The 15,583-nt window shown below is 31.5% G+C and overlaps 1 protein-coding gene across 8 annotated transcripts in view; it reads left to right on the forward strand.

Annotated features, from left to right (window-relative positions):
- Positions 1–11,883: 11,883 nt before the first annotated feature.
- Positions 11,884–15,583, forward strand: part of LOC111625167 — a 34,721-nt gene continuing 31,021 nt past the window's right edge. For 2 of the 8 annotated variants that reach the window (XM_023368221.1, XM_023368229.1), the window contains exon 1: positions 15,354–15,581. In XM_023368221.1, coding sequence (XP_023223989.1) covers positions 15,501–15,581 — 81 coding nt within the window. In that variant the 5' untranslated portion in view covers positions 15,354–15,500. The other 6 variants (XM_023368224.1, XM_023368226.1, XM_023368225.1 and 3 more) reach the window with 6 other exon arrangements.

Here is a 15,583-nt window from a genome sequence, read left to right on the forward strand (position 1 = left end):
ACATGGAAAATACAGTATATTGAATTTAAGCTAAAAATTCAGGAGAAAAAGTAAATTTTGAGATACAGTTTCAACTATATTTCATATATACATTGATCAAAATAATTAAGTGATCATGTGTGTAGCAAAACTATGGAATAAATGAAAAGATGATTGAAGTTTGGATCAAATGCATATTTTTTTTTCATATTATTGTAGATCTTACTGTATTTTATGTAACAATAATATCTAACATTCAGAATCATTTATCATAAATGATTTTCTGCATATCTCATGCACCTTAATTTTTTAACTAGTGTTTTCATTAAATTGATATTTTAATGTTATTCAAATCAAAATCAACTGAATTATCTTTTATCAAATACAGTATAAATATGTGAAATTATAATGTTAATAGAATATCATAGTCACACAAAATATCTTATTGTATTTCTTAAATAATTTTGTAAATCATTTTAAAATCTTATTATCATGATATTCATTTACATTTGATACTTGATATTTGAAGAGTTGGAATTTTATATTTAATGCATAGATAAACTTCAAATTTATCATACTTTACAAATTATTACACTAATTCAGAATTATAATATAGATTTGATATAGTATTAATAAAATCATTTAAATATGCTGCTGCAAATTATTATAAGTGAAATTGCCACTTAGAAAGGATTAGAATTTATTATTGCCATTTTTTGAATAAAAATTAAATTTATATTTTTTGTTGTTTAATTAGAACTTACAGCATTTTCTGAGTGGAAAAATTTAATAAACTAACATAAGATCAGTTTATTGAAGTTTTTGTAATTAAGGTTATGACAAAAACAAAGTTTATTTTTTTTTCTATTATATAAATAAATTATTAGAAAGACTCTAAACTCTAGTCTTTAGTTAAGATTTCAAAAATATTTTAAGATATGAAATAATTCTTTTGATAAAGTATTTTGCATGTAATAAATGTTTTGTTATAATCATAAATATTTGTTTCAAAATTATGTTCTTTAATTGATTTTATGTACATGTGTGTGTATATATATATATATATATACTTTAATTGCTTCTTAACTACTGTAGTTATATTTTTTTTAACAATTACAAAATATGGTAACTAAATCTTACTTAAAAATTGAGGTCATTATAAAATGAAAATTTAATGTACTAAAAACATTATAATCTTTGGCAGAATTTGACTCAAATACAGTCAGCAGAAATTATAAAAATTTTTTTTCCTTTGAAATGATACTCTGTGGAAATAAAATTGGGACACACACATACACAAAATTTTCATAGAATATAAAATATAATTTTTAAACTGTTTTTAGTTTTGTAGGAATTATGCAGATATAAAGGATTCAAATAAAATTGATAAAAATGGTTTTAGAATAAATAAGGCTATGATTTTAAAAATATTAATTAAAATTAAACATTGTTAAAAATCTAGAAGAAAATTCAAAATAAAATTAAGTATATAACTAAATGAATAATAAATAAATTGAATGTTATTTAATGTTAAAATTTTAAACAGAAGCAATTTAGATATGAAAATCTTTAAAAATTTAAAGTTTGTGCAGGTTGTTTGAAAATACCACATTAATAAATTAATTGCTTGCTTTAAGGAAATTTTACAAATTTGCAAAATAACAATTTATTTTTGAAACTATTTAATAATAATACAAGTGTTCATAGAGTTACTAATACCATTACATCATTTTGTATTTGCTTAAAAGAACAATATAAAATTTCAATATTAAAACATTGTGGAGTTTTGCTTTTTGTTCTATTATAGAGTTTCAAAGTCCAGAATGGGTTCTATATACCATCAAAATCAAGCCAATTGTCTACAGATCATTTATACTATAATTTAAAATCTAATATTTTGAAAAGATTATATATACAGTATATATATAGTTTTTCTTCTCTAATTTATTAAATATAAGCTTCACAAATTAAATACTGAATACTGTTATTTTTTAGTTAATGATGATAGTTCAATATTTTATAATTTTCATAAATTTATTCGTTTATTTTTACATTATTTTGATTTGATTGAATGATTATTATGACTCAAAAGAGAATTTTATGATTTTTTTCAAGTTTAATTTTATTATATAATTTTAACATTTATTTTTCCGGGCTGTTATATATAGGAAAAGTATGGCAATCTGGCAAAAAATGATCCCACCAGATTTTTAGTTTTGGATTTAGGACACCTTAAAACGTCAATAAATGCAAAAAAAATTGGGTTTTTTTTTCTGTATGTATGGATGTTAGTTTGGTAGGGGGCATGATTTTGTTTACCCTCTTTGAAGCTTAATAATTCCTGTGCTTTTTGTTGAAAATTTCTGAAATTTTGCGAGGTTTATTTATTAAGAGGATTTAGAGGATTGATGCTATTAAATTTTGGTGGTTAAAGGTGGAGTGAGTGGGGAGATAATGGGGATCGTGTATATCTCCAGTAGGGTCAGACTTATTGACGATTTTACTCGTTATTAGTATTTACCATTTTTATTTTTATTTATATATATATATAAAACTCATCTCTGCCCTCAAAATTAAGATTTTTTTCATTTTATAATAGTTAAAAACAAGTTTTTTAATAGAATATGATAACAGATGGCGCCACCAAATTTTCAAATGTTGCCAGGAAAGTTGAGCAACTTGTTGCTGGTTTATTTATAAAAATCAGTGGCGTACCGTAGTGGGGGTGGCAAAATTTCACAATAAATAATAATAATAATAATATCTTGTAAAAATTTGAAACATCTTAATCTATATTTGCATCGCGCCTACGATAGTGCTATCGTCCGGACAGTCCGGGAATCGGCTCGCCGTCCGGGTGAACTAGTAACTTTCTTATCCAATATCCAATAGAACTACAGTAATACCCCGAACTTACGCGATAGGTGGGACCGAGCGATAACCGAGTAAGTCGGGGTATAATTTCTCAATGTGTGTAAAATCCAAGTGGGATGTATGTAAGCTAATAAATGTTCTCGTTAATCTTATCTCGTCTTTTGATTCGTTCGCGGTTGTAAGAAATCACCACATAGTCTCTCGAGTCTCCGTAGATATAACAAACACAGAAATAAATAACACAAAATAAATTGTAGCTATGTGTCGGTTCCGCGCGACACGTCTGAACATGTAAGTTGAACAATAGTGTAGAGGGAATGAGTAATCAAGAGTTGCGTGGTGCTCAAACAAAAGACGAATCGACGAGATTTGAAAATCGCGTAACTCCGGGTTCGCGTAAGTTGGGGTAGCGTAAGTCGAGGTATCACTGTATTTTAAACAGGTCGCTGCACTACCACCGAATTTTTCATTCCTTGTTCTGTGACAAAACTGAATTTTGGTCTTTTAAATTGAAATGCCTAAATAAGGGGGCGCCGAAATTTTCCTCCGCCCCGGGCGGCTGACACCTACGCTACGCCACTGATAAAAATGTACATGTATATTTTTTTAAAAAATAAGAACAGTGATTTTTCTATAAAAACTAATAACTAAACATGATACAGTAGAGCGTCGTTTATCCGAATCAGTTGGGGACTGGGGTTGTTCGGATAACCGATTATGTACGAAAAACTATATTAACCTATCCCATGTTGAAATTTTTCTCCATTGCGTGTCGCTTCGCGTTGAATTTTCGTCGATGTTAAGCCTAATGTAAACTTTTTAAAATAATAATCGTGGTTATCGTATCGTTAAAAATTATTTCTTTATTTTTTACAAACGAAATAAATATATTGAAAAATCTAAAGTATAAATTTTTTTGTTTTTATAAGTTAATCTAGTATCAAAAACGTTCGATTCGGCACGACACACAGTCCCCAGAAAAACACCACACAAAAGTGCCAGTGCTGAAAGCTAAAACACACACATCAACAAAAAAATATTGGAGTAGCCCAAGATATATCCACAGATTGCAGCGCCACAGCGAAAATTTAAATTTGCCGACTGGAATTGTTTCGGATAACAGACTTTTGGATAAACGACTCTCTACTGTATATCAATGTTTAAATATGTAGTACATATTAATAATTACTTTCATATACTCACCGTGTTTTAAAAAATTATCCCTTGTTTTATATAATATTTAGCAGCAAAATGGAAAAAAAAATTAAAGCAATAAGTGAGCATTCCGCCATTGTCATGCCGGAACTTCAATTATTCAGTGATTTGCAATACGAAGGAAATTAAAAAATTTACAAAAGTTTTTAATATAAAATAGTAAAATTTATCTATGAATCAATACTTTTTAAAATAGAAAACACAGACAAATAAAAAATCATTATTTATTATATTTTCGAATTTAAAATTATATTGCAATATTTTTAATATTTGATACTTCCAAACATTCATTTAATACCAAAACAATTATGCAGCAGAAATAATAATTTCAAAAAAAGCTTAGGAAAATGAGTATAAATTTAACTGTACTAAATAAAACAATTTTTGCAATATTTAAAATAAATGTTATTCTTTATATAAGTTTATTTATTTATTAAGGTGTTTTTAAAAATACATATATTTTCAATATTACAAAAAAAAATATTTTTTCTGATGCTATCAAAGCAATAATTTAGTTCGACTCAAATTTCCGTGAGTGGATCGACCCGGATATATCGGGCTCTATCTCACTTTCTGGCCATTCCATTGTGGGCCTATCTGAACCCATGCTGGGCAGATAGGCCAGCATGTACAAATAAAAGACCTTAGTTCAGAAATTTAAAAAAAAAAAATGTATTTATAAGAAATCTATTGATAAATTTCCATTTATGCTATATCATAATTAAACCTTTTTAATTAGATTTATTATGAAATTAATTTAAAAAGTAATAAATAAATTAGAATTTGATGATATTTAGAAATCGTTAAAATAAAAGTAATTAATAAATAATAAATGAACGAATTAATTAATATAGCTTAATTAGGTATAAATTTTCTCATTTTTCAACATATTAAAAATATTTTCTCAATGCACATTAATGTAGTTTTTTGTTATTTCAGATTATTCAGTAGCTCTGTCATTAAGTAATCGTTTTTTTCATTTTTTAAACACTTTTCGCCCTATGAACACTAAGAAGGCCTTTTCGCCAAATCCATTGTGGTTTGGCCAGTGCTTTTCGACCACTTCGATCCCGGACTCCCCAGAACGGTAGCAATAATTTAACCACCAGGCTGCCTAATCGTCTATATTTAAGTGATTTAATAAATAACACTTATATATTCTCAAAAATCTTAAATTTCAAGAATTATAAATTGCTTATATATAATACTTTGTCAATACAAAACAATAAGAGGAAGCAATGAAATTCAAAATGGTTGATTACACTTGATTACATAAATACGACTTTGGAGGATGAATTGACGCAACATCATTATTGATAATGATAGTGATTGTAAAATCTATCGTAGTGAATTATACTTTTATTATAAAGTGACTGAACACTGGTTCTATAGATTTGTGACTGACTAACAGCCTGACGTTTGGAGTTTTCCGGGTTTTCTTCTCGTATCTAACACCAAAATAGGAGCCAGTTTCCTACAGTAGTTCTTGGTAGATCGCACAACTGTTGTGTTGTCTTACCCATCAAGACAATATTTATATTTATGAATCATAATATCCTTTGGTTAATTAACCAAAGGATATTATGATTCATAAATATAAATATTGAAAATAATGATTATAAATATAAATATAAATAAGCAAAGACTTACTTATATATTTCATATTTTCTTTTCATGGAAAATATTTTTTGCTAGCTTTTTTGGCAATGCTATTTTCTACACATTTTAATATATTAACGTGTCAGTTCTACAGATTTTGCTTTCAGAGCCAAAACTTCTTATGTAATTGTTTACAATAATTCCCGTATTACCTGTTTAATGATATTTTACGTAATACAAAATATGTTTTGATGAATTTTCCTTGAACTTCTGTATGCAAACAGTTGAGTGGGTGGATAGAAGTATATTAGTAATTACTGAATTCGGTGTTTATGAATACATTTCTTTGTGTTTTAGAAAAAAGAAATCTATTCGTAAACATCGGAATTAATGTTCACAAATTTGATAAATTCAGTAGGTGCTTATTTATCTTTGGTTATGTCAATATAAAAACTCAGAAATATATTAAAATAAGAATTATTTATTTTGCTGTTTTTTTCGGACAATTATATTTTATGTATTTAGCATGAAGAAATTTAAAATATTCGTTAAGAAGAGTTTGATTTTAATTTATTTGAATCGAATTCAATTATGTGACATAATGAAAATGTTCGAGTGAAACGATGATATAATTTTAAGGTATATAAATCTTTTTTATATATATATAATATATATATTATAACTATTTAAAACCGGTTAGGTACAGGACGCGAAATTATTCAATTTGCTTAATAGTGATACTGAATTTAAATAGTGTTTAGACGTAGATGCTCTTAAATTCTTTTTCGCACTCTCATGTAAGAGAATAGTGGAATTAAAATATAAAATATGGTTTTATTAATTTTTTAAGAATAGTTTTATTCGGGATTAGATTACATTATGGATTAGGTTAGATCAGATCAGTTCCTCATATTGTTCATAATATGCTAATATTTCGTGACAAAAATGGAAATTGTATGAATATTATAATTATGATATCAGAATTAATGTTCCCATTAGATCCATTTTTGATGAATTAAGCCGACAAACAGTAAATTCACTTTGCTTTATTTTACTTCTTTCTTTCTTTCTTTTTAGTAAAGATGCTCTCTATGATGACAATTACAAACTGAATTGCAATATACAGTAAATAAATTTAAATTATGATTAATAATTGCAGGCAGGCATTGTGATTATATCACAATAAAATAATTGCTCGTTTGTTTGGTGGTTGCATTTATATCAATGAATAACGATACCATTTTATACGAAAATTAAAACTTTCCAAATAACGAAATAATTAGGCTATTTCACGCCTAATTATCACGAAAGCTTTACGATAATCAAACTTCAAGCAAATTAACAGAGACAAGCTTCTTTGATAATTTATATTCGCTATTCATTATATCATCATCTAATACTTTTATTTTTTTCAATTATATTAGTAGATAAGAAAAATAATATATCAATTTATCATCCCCATACAATAAATCTGAATTCGAGACTTGTTTCTTGTTAAGATATTAGTTCTGTGCATGATTGCGCTCTTGATTATTATTATTTTTAAAAAATTATTTCTGCCCGTGGATACTTTTAGCAAGCCCATTCTGGATTCAACTAGGCCTACAATGCCTATAATGAGGCGACAGAGTGGCGAGGATAGAGTCCAACATATCCTGAAAGGACCAAATTCGAAATCTTCATGAGGTTTTTCGATCCGACCGGGTCTCTGGAACGATAGATCGATANACAAATTTGATAAATTCAGTAGGTGCTTATTTATCTTTGGTTATGTCAATATAAAAACTCAGAAATATATTAAAATAAGAATTATTTATTTTGCTGTTTTTTTCGGACAATTATATTTTATGTATTTAGCATGAAGAAATTTAAAATATTCGTTAAGAAGAGTTTGATTTTAATTTATTTGAATCGAATTCAATTATGTGACATAATGAAAATGTTCGAGTGAAACGATGATATAATTTTAAGGTATATAAATCTTTTTTATATATATATAATATATATATTATAACTATTTAAAACCGGTTAGGTACAGGACGCGAAATTATTCAATTTGCTTAATAGTGATACTGAATTTAAATAGTGTTTAGACGTAGATGCTCTTAAATTCTTTTTCGCACTCTCATGTAAGAGAATAGTGGAATTAAAATATAAAATATGGTTTTATTAATTTTTTAAGAATAGTTTTATTCGGGATTAGATTACATTATGGATTAGGTTAGATCAGATCAGTTCCTCATATTGTTCATAATATGCTAATATTTCGTGACAAAAATGGAAATTGTATGAATATTATAATTATGATATCAGAATTAATGTTCCCATTAGATCCATTTTTGATGAATTAAGCCGACAAACAGTAAATTCACTTTGCTTTATTTTACTTCTTTCTTTCTTTCTTTTTAGTAAAGATGCTCTCTATGATGACAATTACAAACTGAATTGCAATATACAGTAAATAAATTTAAATTATGATTAATAATTGCAGGCAGGCATTGTGATTATATCACAATAAAATAATTGCTCGTTTGTTTGGTGGTTGCATTTATATCAATGAATAACGATACCATTTTATACGAAAATTAAAACTTTCCAAATAACGAAATAATTAGGCTATTTCACGCCTAATTATCACGAAAGCTTTACGATAATCAAACTTCAAGCAAATTAACAGAGACAAGCTTCTTTGATAATTTATATTCGCTATTCATTATATCATCATCTAATACTTTTATTTTTTTCAATTATATTAGTAGATAAGAAAAATAATATATCAATTTATCATCCCCATACAATAAATCTGAATTCGAGACTTGTTTCTTGTTAAGATATTAGTTCTGTGCATGATTGCGCTCTTGATTATTATTATTTTTAAAAAATTATTTCTGCCCGTGGATACTTTTAGCAAGCCCATTCTGGATTCAACTAGGCCTACAATGCCTATAATGAGGCGACAGAGTGGCGAGGATAGAGTCCAACATATCCTGAAAGGACCAAATTCGAAATCTTCATGAGGTTTTTCGATCCGACCGGGTCTCTGGAACGATAGATCGATACCTTAGTCATTGGTATCCGGATTCTCAATATTAATTCGCACTTAAGAATACAGAAATTATAGAAAATAATTCTAGTGACGTTGAAAGATTTCATCCCGTATTTTGTCTCGGCTCTGATTTTAGATTTTAAAATTTATACATTTGTAATGAATTTTCAAAGTTTAACAGTTATAACGCAATTATAATTCAAATGATAAAGACAATTTTTTGTTTTTTGCTTAATAATATCACTTATTTGTATTAATTCTACATTAATTTTTAATAAAATTCAAAATACTAATTAAAAAAAAATTTTATATATATATATAAAAGAATCTAGCCTACAATACTGTATATTTTAAAGAAAGATAATAAAACAATTTTGAATAAATTAAAATCAATTGAAGCGTTAAAATTCCCATCTTTCTTATCTCTTAAGATGCTAAATATTCTTGCTTAACTGCTTTATTGAAATAAGACAATAATAAGTTTAAGATAAATCTCGTTTTACTGGTTCCGTGATTTAAAGTTCACCACAATACCTGTTGTTTGATATTTGTTATTACCATAAAGAATTTCTTCGAATTTATATTAATTTATTTTTATTATACAAAGCTAGATTTGAATGATTAAATTCTTCCTTCTGTAATAACATTTTACGATAATTTATTATTCCTGGCTTATCATTGTGAGAAACTTGGAATGATTTTTCTGGAAATGTAAATTTATTATATAAAGTTTAATTAAAATATTCTTTTTTTTTTAAGTCAATATATTGCTTCTTATTCAATTTACTGTTGAGACACGAAATTATAATAATTTTCGTGTAAAGTTTGAAAGAAAATTAATTTGGATGCTTTTACACCCTTCAAACTATCGATTTTATCTGTTAAATGTTACGTTTTACTTGCCGATTTTTGAATTCGTGCTGTTAATTTGCAACCGTTTTTGCATTGTAAATTAATATTATGTAGCAAAGAAAAATTATGTACATTATATAATCAATTTATGATATATTTTGAATTTAAAAATCTCCATCTCCATCACAAAATCCCTTTATAGGCTAAGATTCTTTAAATATATACGGACACGAGGAGCCACATACCCAATTTTACTTCTTAATTCACTTTTCGAATTTACTGAAACCAATTTCGGTCACTTCATCGGATTTTTTCCATCCATTTTAATTACGGAGGGGAAAGAAATTTTCCTTATCCTCCGGAAATGATACTTGCCGAGAATGTTTGGTTCCATAATAATCACATTTATTTACTTTAGTCGAAGATAAGAATTGAGGCAGTTAAAGGTAAACGTTGAACTGTCGAAACTTTGGACCCGTTTCATTCCACTCCATTAAGTCCGGAAAGGCGCCGAGATTCCAGAACCATGAAGCTTGTAGAGATTTAAAAAAAAAAAAAAAAATTAAAATTTGAAAGATCGATGATGTAAATAACATATTACGTATTCTACTTTAATATGGTGACACGTTTTTGTACGTCACGAAACCTCGAAAATTCGGTCACGACGACCGTGAATGTTAATCGAGACCACGTTTAAATGGTTAAGTACAAGTAAACGGAGGAAAGTTTAGTCCGTGTATCACGTTCGAAATTATTCATTTTAATTATTCTTACCGGTTTCTTTCATCTAACTCCGATTAGGAGAGAAAAGTTTTGTTATTTTTCTTACAATTTTCGTAAACAAAACAGAAATTTCTGAAACAAAACAGAAAATTCAAATAATTCGATCTCTTGCACTCCTACAGACCACGTGCCTCCAAATAAAAGAGGAAGAAGAAGAAGAAGAAGAAGAAGAACCTGTAGATAGTTGAATGACCTTCATATTTTTTATAGTTCATATTTCTGTATTAATTATATTTAATTTTCACATATTTTGTAGCCATAGAGTACGTTGGCACGTAACATTTTCGACGTTTTGTTTCCTCGAATTAAAGGATATAAAAATGATTCGGCTATTCCTTTCTTGTTTTCATCCGACAGACTGGCCGACGACCTTTCTATAAACGGAATTAATGGAGGTCGAGCGTCTATCTGGCCGGCCACCCCCGACCGTGACTTCCGTCACGCGTTAATTTTCGGTTGGTTGCTCCACCCCTCTTCTCGATTTTTTTTTTTTTTGCAATTTTGATGTAATTTGTCCTGCGAGGAAGGAAAGGTGACGAAATAAACGAAAATAAACGAAAAGTGGGTTACGGAAAATAACATAAATCGAATGTTACGAGTTAAGATGACAAGCGTAACATCGGAAATCCTTTGAAGACGTCCCAGTTTTAATTCTGATTACTGTTCTGTTACGTCTATAAGGGAGTGGAACCAATCCTAAAAAGTAAGGATAATTTGTTTCTAAATAAAAAATTAATGCAAAATGTTGTAGCCTTGACCGATATCTTAAACTAATTGAGGAATTTACGGCTTTTAATACAATGCGTGGTCCTAAATTGATTTTTATAAGCGTGTAGTTAATTAAAAGTATGTCTAATCTGCACCGTACACTCTGCCTCATAGTGAAGCGTATGCGAACGGAACTAAAAAAACGGACGCGCTCGTTATAAAATAACACTCAAAGTGAGAGTATTTCGTGATTAAAGTAAATTTGAGAGCAATCTTAACTTGTGAAGTATGTTCTAGGATACTTTTTCAATACTTAAACGTGTCTTTAACGGTTGTGAAGAGATGCAGATGACTTCCTGTTTCGAAACTCAAAGCGCTAGGCCCGTGCTGTAATAAAATACTCGATTAAAATAGGACAAAAAGGAAAAAAAAAAGTTACAATCAAAAAGTCAAGATCAAAAGCTCTCCCGCCCTTTATTCGATTGGGCAGATTGGGTACACGATCCATTGTTAGAGAAAGTTTCCGGTTTGAGCGTATGCATCAATGACATCAAACATGGCGGAGAGGTACTGATTTCGACAGAAAATTAACAATGACGTGTAACTATTATTGTTTCTCGGTGTAGATTAACACGTTTTCTCGTAAGAAATTATCCTATAAACCTTGGAAGAAGTAAATGACGTCTTCAAAATGTAGAGAATCGAACCGAAAGAAAGAAAAGAATAAACGAAGGCGGGAAGGAGAACACCTCACTCGACCCGAAGACAGTTTCGAAATGGAACGGGGGTAAGCGAAAAGGCGCGAAGAGTCGGGAATGAAAAGGGGGCGCCACGGTCGACCGACGACGCGTGACTCGCGCCAGATGTGGGTTAAGAGAGAGCGTGATCGGCCCAAACACACTATCAGTTTGCCAGCCTAACTGAACATACACAGACGGGCTCGCGTCTAGAAACGGAACCATAAGCCATCGGGGTAAGTAATCCGGTTGGCTGATTTCCGTCCGACAAAAAAAAAGGGGTGAAAAAAGGCACGTTCCTTTCCTTCTCGATACCAGCCGTAGGGGGCGCAACGTACATCCTCTACACCGAATGCCGACTTTCTACTTCCGGCGCGAAAACTTTCCGCGCCGTGCTTTACAATAGGGAAGGAAGGGGTGATAAAGAATGGCCGAAACCAGAATGTGCACCCTACAAAAGTAAGAACGCTCCGGAAACGGAAACGATCGTCCACGCGCCGGAGGTATTGTCGGCGCGCCTTTAAACGACACTCGTACCTATCGGAGTCGAGTGGCGACACTCGGCTGATCTACGACTACGCGAAACCAGAACGGACTTCACTCCCGGAGTAACAGCACTGTTTGTGTTTTTCAGCGGCCTGGCCGACTATGAGCCATCATCATGACCTTACTCGACGAATTTCGGTCGCCGCGGGAGCAGAGCCCAGACCAAGAAGGAGGTCGAGATCCTCCACCCTCCGAGGTAATTTATAATATAGTTCATTTTCGCCCGACTGCAAATCGCTAGCGAGCGATTTGCCACGCCGCGTAACGCTGTCGCAATCGGCGTGCGCTACGTGTCGCGCAACACTTTCGAACAATAGATGCGTGTACGAATCGCGCGCGCGCAACCGGCTCCTTTCTTTTTTTTACGGTGCAGGTACGAACTATGCAATACCCGTTAATGACCATTTTGTCACTTTATCTTCGCTAGCATCACACAATGGAATTTGATAAATATCTCATCTCGTTTCCGCGATAACAAGTAACAAACTTTGTTTCTAGTACACGTGTGCGCGCACAAACACAAACACACACACACACACCGTTGCAATGGAAATGCACGGTTTATTACTTCAGTAATAGTAGCAGCAGCAACACCAAAGTCCACTTTAAAAAGTTTCATAATGGAAATTAAGTGGTGCGTTTTTGGCGGTATATAGCGCGTTTTAGTGGATAACCTTCGCGGGAACTGGTTGGGTCGGAAGGTGCCGTAAAGGAGGAAGAGGCTCGTCCTCGACCCTCATGTTGTTTCCATGTTGTTTTTAGGGAATCAGAGCTGACGTTTCCTCTAAAGGAACAAACAAAAAGTTAAAATTCCAAGTAAGAGGCAAATGAAAGACATTTCACCCCATTTAGGAAAATATAACTAAAGGAAACTACTAAAAATACTACTAAATAGATTTATTTCCCTCCATAGAAGTACTTCTTTCGACTAGTAGTAACCTCTAACGTTAATATTTTTAGTAGTTTCCTCTAATAATTGTAATAATATCTAATAATTTCCTCTAGGAAAATAGTAGTATTTTATTTTTATTTTTTATTGTGGTTGTTGTTTTGATTTGTTCTTAATCTGTTATCGGAATCCAACTACGGATCGGAATTTATTTATTTATTTATTTATTTTAAATAAATCGATAAGGAAAAAATTTCTGGTTATATATTTATATATTTCAGTTCTGGAAAGCATTAATTTAATTTTTACGACTCGAACGAGAATGACATCATCCATTTTATAGAGGAGTATTATTACTTGTCAGCTGTTTATAAGAAGTTTTACGAGTTACAGAGTCGTCCGAGCGGGAGGTGGGGTCTCGTTTAACCGTTCAACTAAGGGTTATTTACATTGTAAACAGATAAAATGATGGAATTTCGTTTCTGAAGTTGTCCAGCAATGCCAAGAATCGGTACATAAAAATTCCCTTCGTGTCCTTCGCCGTTGAAGCGCAGGGATTTTTCCCCGTCTGTCGGTCGAACAACCGAAAATTGGGCCGAGATAATCGCGAATCCATTAGAAATACAAGAATCGTTACTTTAACGATTGTTGCTTCGGGGGTTTTCTTTTTCTTTTTCTTTTTTTTTTCCTCTGCAGAAGAATTATAGTTTGAAAATGGAAATTCCCTATCGGTATTCCTTAAATGTTCGCGCTCGTAGAAAGTGTTCTAGGTTAATAGGGCCTCCCCGTGTTTATTCGCATACATTTCAATTTTATTTAAACGTGACAATTCCGAAATCTTTTAAAGATTTCAAAACCAAGAAATTGGTTTAAAAAATTAATAAAAATTTAAGAAAATTAAACTCGAAAGTGTCAAGGAACCGAAACAAAGGTTGTGTCTTTATCCTGTTGCAAAAAATGTAGGAAATTTGGACTTTATTGTTTAAAAATATTCTCACACGATTTTTATTACGTCATAAAATTAACCATAAAAAAATACAATATTCGAAAATATATTTTTTTTCGTTACGTCACTATGATTTGGATTTTTATAATACAAATGACGTAGACAATTGACTCCTTTATTTCAACTGTTTACGTGTCTAATGAATTATTTATGCTATAGGTGTCGTTTGCGTGTTTTAAGTTTTTCGTCAATGTCATAATTTACGTACTTTTTTTATATATTTTTTTGTAGGTTAATCGAAGTAAGTTACTCGGTTTATAGATTTATTACGCAAATGTTCTAATTTATCGTATAAAACCGAAAAAGGAATCTTGAAAGTTGGCATTCTTGTATTAATCTTTTCCCCCTTCCTCCCTTTGCTTCGTGTGAGGCGGGTCAATTTTTTTTTGTGTTTTTACTTGATCCCCATTAGCAAAGTTTGGGGATAAAGTAAATCCAAAAAGGAAATGTGTTTTCGTCACTTATTAACTAACTCTGCGTGCCAGACGGGCCTTTCACCCCACTTCACGTGTGCCAGGTGAAAGAAGTTTCGTTGCCAGTTTCTGTGTCTGGAAAGGGATCGGTAACGAATTTTTCTGTGGTCTGAACACGTGTTCCTTCACTCGTCATCCCTATTATGTAGCTTGGAGAGGGAGGCGGAAACTCTTTTGTTGCTTATCGAATTCTTCTCTATCCGGTTAATCCAGATTGATGGAGCCGCGAAATAGTTACGTGGCGTATTATATTCTGTAGATAGATAATTTAACATCGTTTTTTTCCTTTCTTCACGATTCTAATTGCATTCGTAACTCGATCATCATTGGTTTAACAGCTGGGCGAATTCTCGTGTACGCGTTACATAATCTTCATTGTGCACTTACACTCTGCTCGGATTNAAAAAAAAGGGGTGAAAAAAGGCACGTTCCTTTCCTTCTCGATACCAGCCGTAGGGGGCGCAACGTACATCCTCTACACCGAATGCCGACTTTCTACTTCCGGCGCGAAAACTTTCCGCGCCGTGCTTTACAATAGGGAAGGAAGGGGTGATAAAGAATGGCCGAAACCAGAATGTGCACCCTACAAAAGTAAGAACGCTCCGGAAACGGAAACGATCGTCCACGCGCCGGAGGTATTGTCGGCGCGCCTTTAAACGACACTCGTACCTATCGGAGTCGAGTGGCGACACTCGGCTGATCTACGACTACGCGAAACCAGAACGGACTTCACTCCCGGAGTAACAGCACTGTTTGTGTTTTTCAGCGGCCTGGCCGACTATGAGCCATCATCATGACCTTACTCGACGAATTTCGGTCGCCGCGGGAGCAGAGCCCAGACCAAGAAGGAGGTCGAGATCCTCCACCCTCCGAGGT

Source organism: Centruroides sculpturatus, unplaced genomic scaffold (assembly GCF_000671375.1).
Source record: "Centruroides sculpturatus isolate CEXI.00-Female unplaced genomic scaffold, Cexi_2.0 scaffold258, whole genome shotgun sequence".
NCBI classification, from domain to species: Eukaryota; Metazoa; Arthropoda; class Arachnida; order Scorpiones; family Buthidae; genus Centruroides; species Centruroides sculpturatus.